Source organism: Ambystoma mexicanum, chromosome 8 (assembly GCF_040938575.1).
Source record: "Ambystoma mexicanum isolate Mex_15411 chromosome 8, UKY_AmexF1_1, whole genome shotgun sequence".
NCBI classification, from domain to species: domain Eukaryota; kingdom Metazoa; phylum Chordata; class Amphibia; order Caudata; family Ambystomatidae; genus Ambystoma; species Ambystoma mexicanum.
In genome coordinates this window covers 482,235,438-482,254,795 of record NC_090929.1, presented here as the reverse complement: position 1 = coordinate 482,254,795, position 19,358 = coordinate 482,235,438, and the positions used below count along the sequence as shown (strand labels likewise).

General features: G+C 48.7%; 1 protein-coding gene across 2 annotated transcripts in view; it reads left to right on the top strand.

Moving 5' to 3' along the window:
- The window catches only part of ANKRD65 (ankyrin repeat domain 65), a 212,739-nt gene that overhangs the window by 137,412 nt on the left and 55,969 nt on the right, over window positions 1-19,358 (top strand). The window contains exon 1 of one of the 2 annotated variants that reach the window (XM_069610123.1): window positions 13,363-13,612. The exons of the other annotated variant lie outside the window; for it this stretch is intronic. Coding sequence (XP_069466224.1) covers window positions 13,437-13,612 — 176 coding nt within the window. The 5' untranslated portion in view covers window positions 13,363-13,436. Of the gene's footprint in view, window positions 1-13,362; window positions 13,613-19,358 lie in introns of those variants that run through there. 2 annotated transcript variants of the gene reach the window in all.

The following is a 19,358-nucleotide window of genomic DNA, read 5'->3' as shown; positions in this document are numbered from 1 at the left end:
CCTCTCCTCTTTGATAGACAATTCCCGCACCTCATACATTTCTTTTCTTCTCCTGCTGTCCTTTCTCTCCCTTCTTCGACTTCCTTGCTTCCCCCCTCTGCCTCTGTTACAGGTTAGTCCTGCTCCCCATGATGCCATTGCTCATCCAGCTCCCTCACACCATCTCAGGCATTCCAGGCACTCAGCACTCAGTCACAAATAATACACAAGGCCAGAGGTAGGGTGAAAAAGCACTGTAATACTAACACACACCAGGGATTGGGAGGGCTGCATTTGGTTCTGCCCCTCCAAGGCCTGCCTCAGACCTATGTACAATGTAGAAGCTATATATAACAAAACAGGTCATTTCGTAACAGCAGACTGTCTCTGCCTGGCAGCCCTTTAGCAGCCTTGGGACTTCAGCCAACAACATCACTGCGTACTTCTCAGGAGGGGCTGTTCTCATGCCCATCTCCGAGGCCTGATGACATTTCACAGATCAGCTGTGCTCTGCGACATCGCTTCCATCGCTGTTAGTTGTTAAGCCAGTCCTTAAGCAAGTCTTTAGGCCAGTCCCTTTGTATCCGATGAATCTCAAAGAAACCAAGAGAAAGTGCAGACCAGAAATGTAACATGTGCCCACTTTTTTCTTCTCTTCTCGTGTTATCTATGAATCGCTGACCAAAAATGCACTCTGAATAAAACTATTCTAACTCAATAAGGAAGCAAGAAAATTAAAAACATTTTCAAACTAAGACGACTTATTTATGTCTTAACTAATCTAAAGCCATTCATTCACTGTACTGTATTGCATGAACACAACAACCTATTAGCATCAGCCATAATCTAGGGTGCATCTAAAATAACAAAAACAGTCATAACTACACATCCCGCCCTTTCTAGCTCTGAGCATCCCTGTCACTCTCACATTTAGCACTGCCCCTTTCTGGTGTCTGTCATGTTTGTTTGCACTGTCCAAGTCAAAGTCAATTTCTCTCTTACTTTCGAGTATTTAGTAAGCCTCTAGTACCCCCCCAGTCCCTAGGTGCACCCGCAGTCAGTATCAGCAGCAACTTGTCAGTGCTTGTCATATTTTTCCCAAATAGCATCTTGCATGGTGAATACCTGGTCACTGACCGCTCTCTCAGTAGTCCATGGAGAACACAGCCAGTATTCCCACTATGTGCCTTTCGCATCCATCTGTTTGAACTGCTCCTTCTTTCTCTCCTCTTTATATTTTGTCTTGCGATGATCTACACAAATGTCCATGTGCTCCTGCAAGCCTTCTTTTGCCATGGGCCACCAGGCTATTTCTGTCGGGCACTGAAATGCATTGTCTTGCCCTTTCTCTGCATTGATATATTGCATTATTGGTTCATCCTCTGCTTTCCAAATGGCCAGAAGCCGCTCATATTTCCTTTGATCTTCCTTCTGTAGAATAATCTCCACCACTTCAAGCTGTCGGCCCTCCACATGCCGCTCATTTTCTTCTACGGATACCATTAGCTGTGGGTCATTGTCAGGTGTCACGGGCCACTCTTGCTCTGATGAAATTATCTTCTTCTCAGTGCCAACGCAACTGATTGTAATTCACCATACTGTGCTCATTCTCCCCAAACACTATTAAGTCACACTGACGCTGACCACCTTCTTTATATGTGGGCCTGTCAATGTCCTTCTCTGGTGCACATGCCCTGAAAGCATTCTGTTGGAATTTGACAATCTCTGACATGTATTTGCCTGACACTACACCTTCCACGGGCATTTTGTTCACTGCCCCGTTTAAGGTACACACTGCAGTCACCCGTCCTTCTGAAATCTAGTTTATTTATTGCCCTTTTGTCTGGGCATGTCTCCCCCCCATGCTGTCAGGACACTGTTTTCCAAATCCGTCATTGCATCTCTTTTTTCCACAATGTCCTACCTCCCCTCTGTTGCACACAGTTGCCTCCTCCAGTACCCAGCCACCCATGTCTCCCCCCTCTTCCTCTTCCTCCCCTTTCTCAGAAATACATAGAGCCAACCCCACAGCCTTGTGCATCATCAACCGCAAACCCTGCAGGCACCACACAATCCTGCTCCTCTGTGTGTTCTCCCTCCTCCCACACCTTCACTGGCACTACTTTTCTCATTTTCAGTCATGCGTCATCAGCTGCATTCAGAATATATGCCCACCCCATGGCGGATCGTAACCTTTCCTCCGCATCCACATTCACTCCACCATCCTCCTCATCTCGTCTGGCAACAGCCACCATATTGTGGCCCTCGTGAAAATTTGTGTAAGCATTACTGCAAAATCTGAGGGTCTCCGATCACGCTCTACCTTCATCCCCTTTGTGATATCTTTGTGCTTCGCTTGTAATTCCGCACTATCTCCCTTGTCCCTTCCCTGCGGTTCCCTTTGTAACTGATGTTCCTGGGCAAGTCCCACCTCCTTCTTCCTTTGTACCGACTGGGGGACCACATCCCAATCGTCCACCATGCTCCTCAACCTCTCCAGCACAGCCCTCACCCCGACTTATATGACAGATCTGCCCCCTGCCTCTCGCCTGGTCAGTGGACCGGCATCTGCCATATTGTAACTGAAACTGAAATCTGTAATCTGTATTATTCCACTTTGATTCAAGCTTCTGACCTCGCACTCCTACCCCTGTGCTCCTTACAGCATCGATCCTACACCGTCTCTCCATGACAGGTGCTCTGACTGTATCACAGGTGCATAAGAATGCTCTGACCTTATTGCAGTCCTGTAGTTGCCCATGGGACCCTGTACTGTATCACTACAGCACTCTGAGGCACTATCTCTTTATTATTCCTAGAGTCCCTGAAGACTCCAAATTCCACTAGTCAAACGTGCAACAGGTACAGCAAAAAAAGTATTTTCACTTTCCCGTTGTATTGCTGTAATCTCCAGTCATGCGCTTCATGAAAGGGAGCTCCTGGGGATCAGCACCATTTGTTACAGGTTCATCCTGCTCCCCACAATGCCAGTGCTCATTCAGCTACCTCACACCTTCTCAGGCATTCCAGACACTTGGACACAAATAATACACAAGGCAAGAAGTGGGGTGAAAAGCGCTGTAATGCTAACACACACCAGTGCTTGGGAGGGCTACATTCGGTTCTGCCACTCCCAGGCCTGGCTCATACGTATGTACAATGCAGAAGCTACATATAACAAAACAGGTAATTTCGTAACATCAGGCTGTCTCTGTCTGACAGCCTCTAGCAGCCTTGGGACTTCAGCCAACAGCATCACTGCATACTTCTCAGGAGTGGCTATTCTCATGCCCATCTCCGAGGTCTGCTGGCATTCCACATGTGTGCTCTGCCACATCGTTTCCATTGCTGTTAGTTGTTAGGCCGGTCATTAAGCAAGTCTTTAGGCCAGTCCCTTTGTATCCGATGAATCTCAAAGAAACCAAGAGAGAGTGCAGAATCAGAAATGTAACATGTAACAGTCTCCTCCATGTCTACCTTGTTCTCTCCTCCTTCCTCTTCTGCCCCCCCCTCGGGCTACTTCTACACCTCTGCAGGGCTTACCTCTGATTTGTACCCCACCCCGTAAGTCTTTCAAGGTTGGACACCTTCTCCATATTGCCACCCTCAATTCTCGCTCAGCTGTCAAACACTCCTCTGACATCTGCCGCCTCCTGGAAGAACTTGATCTCGATGTCCTCGGTCTCACCGAGACATGGTTCACGGCCAGCTCTGTCACAAGCTTTGACACACTCCTCCCTGATGGCTACAAGATCTTCTCTGTGCCCAGATCCGACTGTTCCGGAGGGGGTGTAGTCTTGATCTTTCCCGAGTGGATTCCTGCCTCTATCATTCCTATGCAGGCTTTCTCCTCTTTCGATTGCCTTTTCTGCAGGCTCTCTCTCTCTCTCCTGGCCACTCTCTTACTGTGGCTACTATCTATCGGCCACCTTGTCAGATCACTTCCTTCCTCTCTGAGTGGGCAAACCTCTCCTCCTCCCTCCTGGCCTAGACCACTCAACTCCTCCTTCTTCGAGACTTTAAAATCGACCTGGATGCCTCCTGTCCTCCTCTGTACTCTTTTGCGACCTCTGCTACTCTCTCTTTCTATTCTCCCCTCTGGCCCGACTCACTCAGCAGGGCACACTCTGGATTTTTGGATCTCCTGTGACCCCCCCTCTCTATCGCCCTAACCACTTCTCTCTCCTGGAGTGATCACTTTCTCATTTCCTCCCATCTCTCCCTTTCTACCCCTCAGGCCAAACCAACTCCAGCACTGCCACCTACCTTCTCGGTCATCTGACCCATGAAGCGTGTGTCAGTTGAGGCTTTTGCCGCCTCATTCTCTCCCCCTCCATCTCCTCCTCTTCTGGCTGACTCACATCCTGCCACAGCCATTTCCATGCTCCACTCTTCTATCTCTGATACTCTTGATGTTCTTGCCCCGGTCATGAGGATCCACTTGAAGCCCAAAGCCAAGTGCAACTCCTGGTATGACTCTGACCTCGTCACCCTTAAACGCAAGTGCAGGGTGGCTGAGAGGAAATGCTAGCTTCTTGTGCATCCTCTGACAAACTGGCCTGCCACCTGCTCCAAAGGCAATACCAGCTCTCTGTCCACACTAAGAAGAGAGCCCACATCCAAGCCTGTGTCTCTGCAGCATCTAACAACTTTGCCGAACTCATCTGCAAAGAGCTGGGCAATCCTGCTGCAGTCTCTACCTCATCTGTCCCCTCCAAGAGTCCCTCTGCAAAACCCTGGCTTCTCATTTCATCTCTAAACCCAGGACATCCTGTCCACCCTCTCGTCCTCTCCTCCTTCTCCCTCTACTCTCTCCTCTACCTCTGGCTACCCTGGGGCCATTTCTCCTCCCTTTTTCTCTTCCTTTCCTCTGTTCTGCCCCAACGAGGTTTCTAGACAAGTCTGATCGATGAAAGTCTTGTCAAAACAGGTTCTTCGCCTGTTCTTCCATCAAGGACCACATTGACACCTTTTCTGCTGCCCTGGCTGACTTCTGCCACCACTCCTTCGCCACTCATGCCTTCCCTTCCCTCCGAAGCACTCTTCTGCACCCTCTTTTCAAGAAACTCTCAGCCGACCCCTCTTGCCCGGCTAACTATCGCCCGATCTCCATCACTCCTTTCCTGGGCAAAGCTGGCCATTTCCCAGCTTAATCTTCACACTTAATCTGTTGGTTGTCTGCATGACCTGGCTTCAGAACAGCCAGAAGCACAGAAACTGCTCTCCTGAACATCTGTGAAGACCTGCTCTCTAACTTTGATTCTAATCTCCCCGATGTCCTCGTCTTACTCGATCTCTCTTCTGCCTTTGACACAGTCAACCATACCATACTGCCCAATCGTCTCCATGATAACCTGGGTATCACTGATCAGGCCCTGGCCTGGCTGACCTCATTCCTCTCTGATCGACCCTCCCAGGTCCAACTTGGGTCCTTCCTTTCCTCTATCTCACTCTCTACCTGTGGTGTTCCCCAGGGGTCTAACCTCTCTCCCTGGCTGTTTTACCAATACTTGCCACCTCTTGCCCACCACCTTGCCGCTCTCTGCTCCAATTTCAGTGCTATGCGGATGACACTCAGTTCGTTTTAAGGCTCCTCTCTGCCACATCTTTTCCTTCTCTCATCTCTGACTATCTGTCTGCTATCCAGGACTGGTGTGCCACCAACAATCTCTGCCTTAATGCCAGTAAGATGGAGATTCCCCTCATCAGCACACCAGCACCCTCCTTTCCTGTCACTCTCTGGCCAGCCTCCCTTGGCCCTCTTCCTGCTCGCACCTGTGAGGCTAAGAACCCCAGGGTTATCTTCGACTCCACACGCTCCTTTTCTCCTCACATCTCTGATGTCTCTAAAGTCAAAATACCAACTGCACCTCCTCAGAGGTATTCTTCCTTTCCTCTCCTTCTCCCAGAAGCTCGCTGTCCCTAGAGCTCTGGTTCTCTCTAGGCTGGACTACTGCAACAGCCTCTTTTCTAAATCTGCCTGCTTCTACTGTCTGCCCTTTGCAAATCATCCAGAACAGGACTGTGAGACTTGTCCTTGGCCTCAAGCCCAGGGATCATATCTCTCCAGCACTGAAATCTCTGAATTGGCCCCCAGTGGGGATTAAGTTCATGACCCTCTGCATTGTCCACAAGGACCTTCTGGGGCCTGGGTCCTCAATACCTCCAACTCTCTCTTCGTAAATACCTTCCTACTCGAGCTTTTTGATCATCCACCTCCAACTCCCTCGTGGTCAGTTGCTTCTCCAAGCAACGAGTTGGTAGTAGATCATGCCTTAGGCTCGGTACTCCCTCTGGAACAGCCTCCCTGCCTCTCTGAAACTTGAGAAGAACCATCTCCGGTTCTAGAACCACCTCAAGACCTTTCTCTTTGCTTCTGCCTTCTCCCTTCCTCTCCCCTAATGATTTCCTGTCTGATACTGCATACTGCACTGGTTACCTGGCTACCCTCTGGTCACCTGGCTACCCTCTGATTTCAGGCCCAGTTCCCAGTCAGCCAGTTGCACACCCGCACTGCCTCCTGGTAACCCTTGCACTCAGGTCTGTATCTGTAAACCTACAGTCCCCCTACTTGCACTTTTGGATCCCTGCTGTCTGCACTTACCCTTGCACCTGCCACCTGCTGTCCGCACTTCTTGTTATTGTTCTGATCCCATTTACAGCACTGCCCCGTCCCCTTTCCCCTGTCACTTTTCCCCTCCCCCTCGCCTGCACTTGTGTGATCTCAATGTCACTTGTCCTAGTAAGATTGTTGTCTCCGTCCACCCTCTGTTCCCCCTCCCTTGCCTCGTCGCGCTTTTAAACACTTGTGCATATGCGCGTTATAAATGCCATATCATATCACAGCAAATGGAAAAAAACAAAAATGAGGAACAAGGAATAAAATGCTTCCCAAAGAAAAGATAGAAGAGCCCCTTATCCAATTGATTTTCCCAATTAAATTTGCAGATTCCTTTGAGGAGACGTGCTGCGGCATGCAGGACACATCTCCGGGTTGCCAGGGTAGCCGCCGGAAGGCCTTCCAAAAGGGAGCTGGCGCCATTCAGGTGGGAAAGGACCAAGGCATGAACAGCTGATCTGAAGTTGTTTTCTGGGACGAAGGGCTTAATTTTTCACAGGAGAGAAAGTTGGTACCATGCTGTTTGTATCTTCCTGGCTATGTGCTGTTCAAAGGAGAGGTGCCTGTCGATGTCAAACACAAGGGACTTGGCGCAGGTGGCCAGCAGAGATGTGAAGCCCTATAGGTTCATAACAGAGAGCCAGGTCCGGATTTTAGGGTGTTCAGTGTTGTTGGTCAGCAGTAGGAATTCGGTCTTGGAGGGGTTGAGCTTCATGGAAGCACGGGACATCCTGGACTGGATCAGTGTGAGGCAGACCTTGAGCCTGTGAATATCTACGATATTTAATATCTTGAGGAAGAGATGCGTGTCATATCAGTATCGGTGGATGTGGATGTTGTGTGGAGCCAGGAGGGTTTTTAATGGTTCCATGTAAAGATTGGTTGGTTCCATGTAAAGATTGGTTCCCTGTAAAACATGAAGCAGGATTGAGGGAAACACCTGTTGGCTGCTGCATTTTGTGTATACCAAACCTTTGACTTTATAATGTACATATACTGAATGGATTGGTCATATTTACACACATATATACAGGCTGATGTATTTTGTGTATATACACCAATCTCTCTGCACAGATAAATCATACCTGTAAATAATTCATATTGTACATATAAAATGTATAGTTGTTGAGTTTTCACAACAAAGTCGCATTTAGTTTAGTTGAGAACTTAAATGTTGTAAATATATAGAAGTGCAGGCATGCATGAATCTTGAAAATCAGTTAAAAGAACAAAGAGTGCCGCCCATTCATCTCATTTTGAGCCTTTTGCCCTTTATCCAATGAGATGGAGACTCACTCGCCTCGGTTACAATATGCCATCTCCAGATTGCAACTGGGTGCTAACCTATATTGAGTATTCGGACTAAACTCTACCTTTCGCCCATTGTTTTATCGTTTATTTCTGCATGGATTGGAAAATGTCTTCAGGATTGGACTTGCCACAGAGAAGACTGTCATATTTCAGGGTACTGTGGCATTCCCACTTGTGACTCCATGGAGTATGTTCAACCAGCCAGAATCTCCTTCCCTGGTCTGTCCATGTGCTCAGCGCTGGTGCCCAGCGCTGGTTCCCTTTCAACAGCTGCACCGTCCCTTTTTATTATTGGAAACAATGGCCAACAGGAATATGCTCTCCTACACGCCTAGGAAGCCTCTTTTCGAAGCATGCTCCTCACATGGCCTCAACGGTGTGTATCTGGACGATAAACATCAGGAGTGAATGTATGGTCTACATCCATCCCAAGTCTTGGAAGGACTGCTTTATATGCAATGGCTTTAATTAGTAATCTCTGCCTGACAGGCCCAAATGATCGGTGTGCAAACCCAATGTGGCATCCTATCCTGAATAAAAAGGAGTCTTCGAAAAGTACCTAATTGGTTTTAAAAAGGAGACTATACGAATAAGGCTCACAAAAAAGGTCCAGTCGATGTCTCAGAGCTGTGTGCATAAAAGGGTTAAATGTTCACACTTCACTGACACTCCCTCTTGTGCTAATAAGCGGCAACCTGTGGAGTAGCCAACGGAATTGCCACTCATCAGCTGATATGCCTTCTATGATCAGACGGTCAATGACACCACCATCAATGACTGCATACATATGAAGGGCTCCAGCCCTATCAATAAAGACCATAACACAAGATTAATGTCATAAATCTTCCCACTAAGGGTACCCGATAAACTGGCCTGAGAACTTTGTTGCAATCTCGACGGTCACTGTACCTCCATCCACGGCCTTACGGGATCTTACGGGATCACCATCGGCAGTCTCATATTACGGAATCTCGTCAAGAGGACACCAAGAAATAAGATGCCAGCTCAGCCTTTTCTGGTGTTTACTGTATCTACTTTGAAGGGTTCTGAGGTGCCTTCTGACGAGTTCTTGGAGAATCACGTAGATTTAGATGTTTAAGCTCTACAGGGCCAGTGTTCTGCAGAGGAGCATTCCTCCAAACATTGAGGAAATCACTTCTGGTCACAATCAGGGAGCACAGATTAGAGATTCTGAGTCATGTGGCTCCTCCAAATCCGCATTATCCCCAATGCAGTCCCACTTCCTGCTAAAAAATACAGGCTGTTTTCTTCATTGCATAGGGCTACGGGAATCTCGATTAATCCTGATGTGGTTCTTTCAATGCCTTCACCCCGGACTAGTTTAGGTGCTTTAAACTATGACTTTCATGTTAGTGCCCCAAACAACCAAAACAGTGCCCAGCAAATCATTGCAGAAAAAATGATCTCTTTGACCATGGAAACATATTTGCAGGGTGAAGGGTCCAGCATTTAATGCACAAGAAGTGGTCTCCCTTAGTTCAATTCCAGATAAAGGGATATTGTCCTCTCATGCAGAACCAGAGGAGCAGTTCGAGAAAGGGAGAAAAAAGGAGGGGGATTGGGGGGTGGGTGGGTGTGTGTGTGTGTGTTTTTTTGTTTTGTTTTTGTTTTTGAATTGTGGTCCGCCCAACACAGACTCAGCCTTTTAGGCAGGCCAGGGTCAGGACTCTTAATAAAGAAAGAAAGAACACTTGACAGACAAACACGCACACTCACTTTTGTTGAGTGGATACCGTCCTCTTTCAGGATAAGAATGCAAGTTTGGGGTGTTTTTGTTTAAGGGAAAGTGCCAACAGGGCTGTCTATGTTGTCAATTATTTTTCCTTTTGCTGGACTGAAGATGTGCGTATTAATTTGAGTAAAGTCATATCCCCAAGGAACCTAAAACTACAAACTAGATACATTTTTACTGTAATTCGAGACCCTTTCCACTTCCCTGTGGTTGCCAGTGCTTTAGGTAGGATTAAAATTCGATGAGGGGCTCCTGTTAGGGGGCGTGGCCTACACATTAGGCTACGCCCCCTAATGAGAGCCCGCCCCTTCGCCTAAGGCTGGAGGGGAACGGGGGGGTTGATAAAAGAAGTAGTGCTGGGGTGCACTGGCATTATTACCTTTGGTGCGCCAAGCCTCCCCTTTTTAACAAAAGAAGGGGCTGGGCGCACCAAAGGTGCAACCCTTTAAGCAGGGGCTCCTGGAATGAAAGGTCTGCCTGATGTCTCTGTACTCAGAAACAGGAGGGGGGCTGGAGTGCCCAGCTCTCCTTTTGTTTCTGAGTAAAGAGTCATCATGCATCATGAAGCCATTTGGCCGCGGCCACTTAGAGCTCTGGTTGTTACATACAGTGTGACTTTCCCCCTTACTGCAGTCTCCTGAAAATGACACTTACTGACAGTCCCACTCCTACCTACATTGACTTCAATGGATGCACAGCCGCACATCAAGTAAGCTTATTGTATTGTATTTTTGTTATTTATATAGTGCTCTTTCCCCACTTGTGTGGCCTCAATGCGCTTTTTCCTTGGTTGAACAACCTTGTTGACCGTGTTTGATGTGGTTAGAGATTCTAGGGGATTAGCTTAGATGCGTTTGTGCATGTTTGCCATTCTAAGACTTGGGTGGCTGGCAAGGTTCTACTAAGCAGCCCAGCAGCGGTCAGACAAGTGGGTGGGTGCTCTTGAGGTTAGAGATAGCTGTTGTTGGGAGAGTCTATGTGAGGCCAGCTATACCAGGTTCCTTTCGGGAGGTGGTCGCTGTATGCTAGTGGCAGAGATGTTGTTGTACGTCAGGTGTTTCAGTCTGGGTGGCTATGTGTGAACTAGGCCAGATGTGCTTAGCCGTAGATGTGTTCTATCGTGCATGGATGCTTGGCCGTAACTGCGGTCTGTGTCCACACTAGTGTTGTGAGCAATAGGCGAAGAGCAGGCTCTCATCTTTGTAGTGTGGTAGTAGAAATCAGTATTGTAATGTTATCATCTAAAGCCAGAATCATTAACGATCCTGTGTTGTTGAATTACTACTTATCTTAATAATGTAGGTGCAAAAGATCACAAAGTCGTAAATTCAATAGAGAAAATCTTTAGCCAGGAAATAGTTCCTAATTAGTCCATTGAGAGGACTCATAGGTCTAGACATGATCCATAGGTTCATCAAACTCAGGAATCCATAGTCAAAACAATGATTCCCTGTTAGTCCATTAACAAAGATCATCTGTCCTCTATTGCATATTAAAACAGTACGTTTGTCACTGCTTAGGTGCTTGGTGCCAAGCACTGCCGCAGAAACATCTGGCCTGCCTGTGTCTTCCGTTTCACAGTTCTTCCGTTAAGACTGTGGTCCACACCAAGGGTCTTCCCGAGTGCCTCTGCCCTCCAGCAGCTCAGCTAAGGAAGGAGGAACTTCATTTATCCTCTACTTTGAGAACTGGCTGTTCCATCTATGCCTCTTTCAATCAATATCACTCTCAATCAATTTCAGGCATTCTCAGCTGCTGCCCTCTCAGGCGCAGAATTTTTCTGGGATGTCTTTCAATGCACCCAAAATTTCTGTCGGACTGTCGCAGGGGAGAGTGCTTTCAATAGCTCAGATTCCCCACCATGTCAGCACCAGGTGATGGTCAGAGGTCACACGTACCCGGCTGGGAATGTTCTCCTCGGCATATCCCGCACTGGAGACTGCATGCAACCACCACAAGAGTACCTGGCCTGCAGGTGGAAAACTAGGTCCGGGAACCGCAGGGTGAGAAGAGACTGGATATTTCTGAGTGAAAAGGTCTGTCACCATTGGAGGAAGCAGGAAGCCAATCTGATGTGCAAAGAAAATTCCACAACCCCCTTTTTCTCACATCTAAGCACTTGAAATCAAGGTTTTTCACTAACGTATTGAAAAATGTCTATGAAAATAACAGTGGGTGCAGATTATGGTATTTGAGGTCCCCTTACCCAATGTTTTTTGCGAAGGCGCTTTTACTACATATTGTTTAAATCAAATTGGGGGAAATCAGCAGGGGAAACAAATTGAGTCAGGCGAATAGTTAAAACAAATGATGCTATGTGATCCATTCTAGATTACGTGACACACAATGTGTATCACGTAATCTGCCAACTTCTACACTTCATCATTAGTGACTCTACCTCTTCCCAGTGGTGTCTCCCACTGGACTGACCACTTTAGCATGGTTGCCAACACACCCCGTTCCAATCTTTAGGTGCTTATCCAGTCCTATTTTTTTGATTTGCACTCTGGTTCTTGTAGTCTGAGTTTTAAAATGGGAAGGGGGCCCCGGGGAGCACGTGGTACGCGTTGCTCCCCGGGGAGGCTTTGGGCGCTGCACCCGACCAGCGAGTCGGGCGGGGGACAGATTCTCCCCCTTAACTGATATATATGGGTGCCGGCGATGGTGCAGGAACTTTTGGTGGTTAGCGCCATTTGTGTTGCCTTCGCTGGCACCTGCTGCTGTGGGGCCTGTGGGCGGCCTAAGGGGCACTAGGAGGTAGGGCGGGTTGGGGGAAAGGAGGGGTGAGGGGTGGCAGTATTAAAAAGAAAAAGTATTATTATTATATAATAGGGTAGACGGAGAGGTGGAGGTTATCACTTGTGGGGATTGAGGGGCATAATGCTACTTACCTTCCTGTCTGGTCTCCTGGCCGCTGCATGTTGTCCTGAGATGCACTGCCAGAGATCAGACGGGAGCTGGGAGCCGGCTGCTGTTTCTCTGGAGAACACACTGCGCTACCCATTGCACACCACCAGGTGGCAGTGTGGTGCGCGGCCCTCCCGTTTCCCAGCTGGCAGGGGAGCAGTCCATATGGACGTGGGTGGTTTCGGTAGGGGGGCAGGGGTGTTTAAAAAAATTAAAAAAAGAGAGAAATACCTATAAGGTCTCGGACATGGTGTAAAATGGTACAGGTGGCATTTGGGTATGTCAGGGGACCTGCATCACAGGGCCCTACCTTGTCCCTGTATGGGCATCTTTCCCCCCAGGTTTTTTCAGGGTCAGTTTGCTGGGTGTGATCGCAGAGCGTGTATGGCGTTGGGGGTCTCGGAACGTCAGTTTGGGGAGGTCATCGATAGGGTGGGGGGCCAGATTGGCCCTTCCCCCAATTTTGTATTATCAGTTAGCAGAAGGGGGGGCTGCAGTGGGTTGGGAGTGGGGACGGAGCAACTAGCGGGCAGGGCTAGGGGGGCCGCTGCCTGAGAGGAGCATCAGGGGTAAAGGCCAGTACCTCTGGCAGTGTGGTCATAGTAGGGGGGTGGATAACGTAAGTAAAAAGGGCTTGTGGACTAGTAAGGATAAGGAAGGGGGTGTAAGGGAGCCAGGGGGCATATGCCAGGGGGCATATGACAGGGTGGGGGGCACCACCTGAGGAGGGCCACAGGGCCACCTTAGGGGGGTGTTTATGGGGTCAATACAGCCACAGCTGATCCATGAGTCTGTAGGGGGTTGGCGAACGCCATCATCCCTGGGTGCAGGGGGAGGGGCTAGGGACCAACAGCTTGGTATAGGGAGATGGCTAGAACACCGTCACCGGCACTGAGAGTGAGGAGAGATTTTGGACGGCTCCTCCTCATCAGCAGTGTTGGAGTTTGCAGTGAATGGGGAGAGATCTGGACAGTCCTCCTCCCAGCGGCAGTGGGGCAGTGGTGGGGTGTACACTTCACGCTACAACGATCTTGGACAAAGAGGTGAGCGTAATTTCAACTGAAGGTGCATTGGTATTTGGGAAGGGTAAGGTGGGGTGGTGTGAAGGTGATGCAGAAGGTTTATTTGTGGTTAAAGGATGCGATTAAATAAATATTATACGCATTAAATGAATAAATGAAAATAAACAATAATTATGAAGGAAGAATGGATATCCCAGGAAGAACAGGATTGGGGGTAATAACAACAAGAAATGGTTGGAGGACTGGAGGGTCAAGAAGGGTGTTTTGAAAGGGAGGATGAGTACGGAAAGTGGAACAGTGGTATGAGCTGGCGGGAGGAGGATAGGATGTCATACGTCTTGTTTAGCGCGCTCGTACACAAATGCGAGCGGTAGTACAATAGGGGCAGCAGTGCTTGGTTTAAGCACAGCTAGAGCAAGGGAGCTCGGTGTAATGTGCAAGGAGGAAGGGGACTTTAAAGGTTCCAGATACACTCCCTATGGTCTGTTAGGAAGGGGGACGGTGCAGGGGATACAGGGAAAAGGGGGAGGGCCTGGTACCCATGAGACTCTGCGGGTAGCCAGTCAGTGTAGTATACTGATGGTTATCAGGGGAGAGCGAGAGAGATGGTTGAAGGGACGGGGGGTGGCACAGCAAGTTTGAGGGGGCAGGGAGGTCCTCCCAGAGGGAGCTAACTGCAGAAGGGGGAGCGCTACCCCCCCATATCTGCCTGGCAAATAGTATGACCATCAAAAATTGGCCGTGACCGAGCAGAGGGCTCAAGATGGAGGGAAGACGAGGATAAGTGGGGTTTCTATTTTAAAGTGAATATAGGCTTTTTGAGGGTAGGGTAAGGGGTGATTAGTTAAGTGAGAGAAGAGTGTAGGGGCTAAATGGAAATTGGGGTCAGCCTACCCGGGCATGAGGTGTAAGACCCGGCACAGAGCAAGGCAGGGATGGAGTGGTTGTATGGCCCCTCTGGGCCTTGTCGTTTAGGAGCTCGACGAAAGGGTAGGATGGCAGGTGCCCCTTTTTACTGCCTCAGTTGTCGACTGTCCCACCCGGGACCGGGCTGGGGGGAGAGACAAGAGGAAGGATGGAGCCAGAAATGTTTCTGGGGGAAGGGTTGCCGCGGGAGGGGTAGAGGTGACAGGGTGGAAAGGGTTCCAATATGAAGGAATAGGGGGTGGGAGAGAACATTATCAGGTCAAGAAGTTGGTGGGTTTGCGTGAACGGCATCACAGTAATAAGTTATCGTACATCGTTAGTTTGTATGCTTAACGGGAGGTGGGTGGGCAGCAGAGTTTGGTGACAGTTAAGATGGGTGAATACAGGTCAACAAAAAGTTTTAAACTAATGGGGGAACTGGCAGGATCAAAGTCTGAGAGAAAATGTCTGTTTAAGGGGAAGTCGAATGGGAGAAGATGAACATTGTGCAGTGGGGAGTTATACTTTTTCAACAGGAACAGAGAGGATGGTTTGGGGAAACAAAGAAATAATAACAGGGGGAAAAGTTAAAAGAAAGAAGGGAAAGGAAGTGAGTATCTACAAAATTAAACAAACTAAACGGTTTGGTGGAAAAGGGCTATAAAAGGTTTTGTGCTTGTATTGAGGAGCAGAGTTAGAGCGACACACAAGGGTAAGTGGAGAAAGTGGGCATTGAAGCTAAGTGAAGTAGCAGGGGGGTGGTTTGAACGGCATGGAACGGGGAGCATGGTTGGCCCCTGGTGCTGTGGAGGGGAACAGTAGTGAGATAGAATAGCATGTACGGGTACACGGACGGCCCCTGCCTGGACGGGGGTACATGGATGGCCCCTGGTGCAGCAGGGGGAATGGCATTAAGATGGAACTGCATGGACGGGGGTACACAAACGGCCCCTGGTGCAGTTGGGGGAGCGAGTTTGAGATGGAACTGCATGGACGGGGGTACACAGATGGGCCCTGGTGCAGTGGGGGGGACGGCGTTGAGATGGAACTGCATGGACGGGGGTACATGGACGGCCCCCGGTGCAGTGGGGGAAACATCAATGATAATGAAACATTTGCAAGGATGAACATGGACCTGCATGGACGGAGGGAGCAGGTACGGCCCCCGTTGCCGTGGGGAGTGAGAAGGAAGGTTGCAGGGTAGGAGCGGGGAGCAGTTGGTATGGCCGTGGCGGCGGCAGGGGACTACCCATACAAGGGTGGATAGCCATGAGATGCTGTTCAATATGCCAGCCCCATATAGGAGGAGGTTGGGGTTTGGGTTAAGGTTACAGGGTATCACATGGACTGGCAGAGAAGAGGAGAACGTTTGTGGTTGAAGTGTGGAATATTGGGAAGAAAAGGGTTAGTTGCGGCATTAGTTGGGGGTACTAGATGGGAGAGCATAAGATGGACAGAGGAGGCCAGGGCGCTGTCCGCAAGAATACTTAATGCTGGTATACCACACTGGTTAGGGCTTTAGTGGGTAAGTAAATTAAATAAATAAGAGAAATAATGACAAGGGGAGCATCAGAGGAGTTTCAGGTTTTCAGAACAAAATGGTGGGGGCAGCAGTGGGCAGGTGGTGTCGGAGTGCAGTGAGTAGATGGGCATGGGGTATAAGGGCAAGAGGGTGTTTGAGGAGAAAAAGTATAATGAACAAGGAAATAATTACATAAATGGGGGAAATAGGAAAGAAGGGTCAAAGGGGCCTAGGTGTTGACAAGGACGTGTTAGGGCTCTGCGGAAGTGTTGGCGAGGAAGAGAATGTGTTGGAGGGTTTCAAAGTAGATTTAAGGGCGTTGGGGAAAAATGGGGGTGAGTGTAGCAGGTTGGGGAGAGAGTTTGGACGTGGTGGAATGAACAAAGTTTGGTGGCGTAGGGTCCAAAAGGGGGCGGGAGTGCATAATAAGGGTGCTGGTGCAGATTGACAAAGGTGGGGCAAAAGTGGTCATGAATATGATAATTAGTATTGAACACAAAAATAAGGGGGAAGGAAAGTATGTCGCTGATAGGGGAAGGGAGGTGCATTGGTGCTCTGTTTAGGAAACAGAACATGGGGCAGACACGTAAAGAATGAGAACAGGTTTTTGGTATCTGGTCAGGGGGAGAATCTGGATACCAGGATAAGTGGTAAGGGGTTTGGGGTTGGAGAGTATGAGCAGTACAGGGAAAGGTACGGGGTGAGGGATTGGCCAGAAAGGAGAGGTAGTGAGTGAAGAGGAGGAGAAAGGTTTCTGGAGGGCAAGGAATTATTGGGGGAAAGGGGAATATTGAGGTTTACAGTGTCAGGTTTTGGATATGAGGGAGGATTAGCAGCAGAGTGCAGTAAGGTGAATTGAGTTCAATTACACATGGTGTTTATCTTGTCTTTTCTTTCACAAATGCGGCTAGAGAGATGTTTTGAAGACGATTATAAAGGACCGGTCAATGTATGCAGGGTGTCTGTTAATGTAGGAGTATAAAGTTTAGGGCAGTTGGGTACAGTGTTTTCTCCCAAGAGAATGTTTTGATGGTGGGGATTAAGGGCATGAGGGTTATTAGGGTGATGTAGAGAAGTGAGTTGGCCATGGCAGGGGAGGGAGTTTTAGTTATGTTACAGAAAGGGTTAGCTGGCTTGGACGGGAATGAAGAGTTGCTATCATTGGAAGATAGAGCAAAGGAAAAGCGATGTTGGCATGGCAAGCAACGTGAAGCAGTGGTGTTGGAGGAAAGGGTTAGTTACAAAGAAGGGGAAATGAAGAATGGTTCTCTCAGTTTTGTGGTATAGGTCTAGGAGCAAGGTTGTGGGGAATGTTTAAAATAAATAAATAAAAGATAGAAAGGGAAGGAAGTAGAAGGGCCTATTAAACAAGAAATAAATAGGAAGGTTATGGGGGTGGGGCAGAAAGAACACCTCTGGGGAGGGTTTTTCTGGTGCCGGGGACGCAGTTGGTTAAATGATGGTTGGTTGAAGCCGAAGGATTATTTTCACGGTAAGGAGGGTGAGTAGTGCTGTGCAGGCTATCTCGGGAGTACAGAGAGGGGGAAGAGGTATTAAAGAAGGAGGGGCGTGGCCTCGGGGAGAAGATGGCAGAAAGCGGGAATGAAGGTTGAGAGGAATTGAGGGGAGGGGGCAAGGGACAGGAAGTGACGAATTTGAATTGTTTATTTATTTAGTTGTCTTGGCGATTGTTAATTGATCTCTTAGGCTGTAAGGCCTGGGAGCCAGGTTAGCGTGTTTTTTGTAAACCACGGCCTGTCACATTAAAGCAACCTTTACCACTAACGACGAGTATGGGTATTTTGTGCAGTCAGCCCAAAAGTGGAACTACACATCCCAGAAAGCAACAACAGCAAACAAACAGGACTGGATAAGCACCTACAGATTGGAATGGGTCATGTTGGCAATTATGCTTTGGTAAACCATGACTTTGGAAGAAGGGTCTAGTCTGAGAACCAGGGATGTCAGAGGCAGCTCTGTGAACCGTCCATTACTCTTTATCCTCTTGTCTCTTCCCTGAGCCCCAGTGATTTCCGTTATGCAACTGTTCCAGCCGCACTTCACTCCCACTTGCCTTTCTGACACACCTAGTTATCCACCAGGGGTGTGCTTCGAAGTTGAGGGGGCTGGGAGCGAGCTTTCATCCGTTCCTATCCTGTACTGGGTAGAGTAGAGGTACCTCATTCACCCTGTGGCGATGCTGGGGCGTCCCTTTCGGATAAGAAGTAGTGTCATCAGCGCATGCGCAGCCGCGTGCTTGTTATGTCAAGGGGCCTCATTACGACCCGGGCAGTAAGGGGATACCGGTACCGGTAAGGGCACTAGTGCCGGTAATCCCTTACCGCCCTATTCCGAGGTCCCTTTGCGGGTCCTCCCTTAACGCCTGGTTTTACCAGCTGTTAAGGACAAGACCCGCAAAGGGACTGTGGAGCGAATAACGGTACCACAATTAGCGGTACCTTTATTAGCGCCTTCCCCATTCCCATTGAGCCCTATGGGGGCTCAAATGGGAATGGGGAAGGGCCATGGTGAATGGGGAATTACCACCCCCGCCAACCTTGGAATGGGGCGGTAATTGCTCCATTCACCATGGCGGAATCGGTAAGGTTTTGGAGGCAACCATGGCGCAAATAGCGCCATGGTTACCGCCTGGGTCATAATGAGGCCCAATGTCTCATTAGAGAGCACTTTACCATTCCTCAGAAACGAAGAAGACACGAGACCCTAACAAACAGACACATAAAATCATCAACGTTCTTCAAAGCTGTGACTGCTCTAATAAGAAAAATTGCTTAAATTGGGTACTAATTGCATTCTAACACGTTCTATCTAAAGCCCCTTAGATGAAATTGCTGTACAAATAACATGTTTTGATGCCTAGTAAACAATGAGTCATTCTTTCTAATCAGCTGTGAAAGTTTGATGCGTTTGTTTCATGCTGGCATTTCTTTTACTGGAGACTGCACACGTGTTCCCCTTTCCAGTAAACAACGCCTTATTAGAGATATCAATGCCAACCAGAACCAACCAGAAAATGGCCCTCGTGCTTAACCGAGAGAACCTCGCCTCTATGGCTCCAGTTAAGTGGTCTACCTGCCTGTTTCCCTCCCTAAAATAAGATCAGTTCTCCCAACAAAGGAAAATAAGGGGTACCTGACCTTGTATGCACCCAGAACTGCCTGGGTGCTGTGCCCAGGCCAATGGCATAAGCAGCACCGTCCATGGAATACCTCTGCTATAGTGATGCCTGATGGGGAGGTGCAGGGGGGGGGGTGGTAAACATAGTTCTTTTCATTTAGAGGACTGGCTGGAATGCAGACATTAAGGAGGAAATGGTAG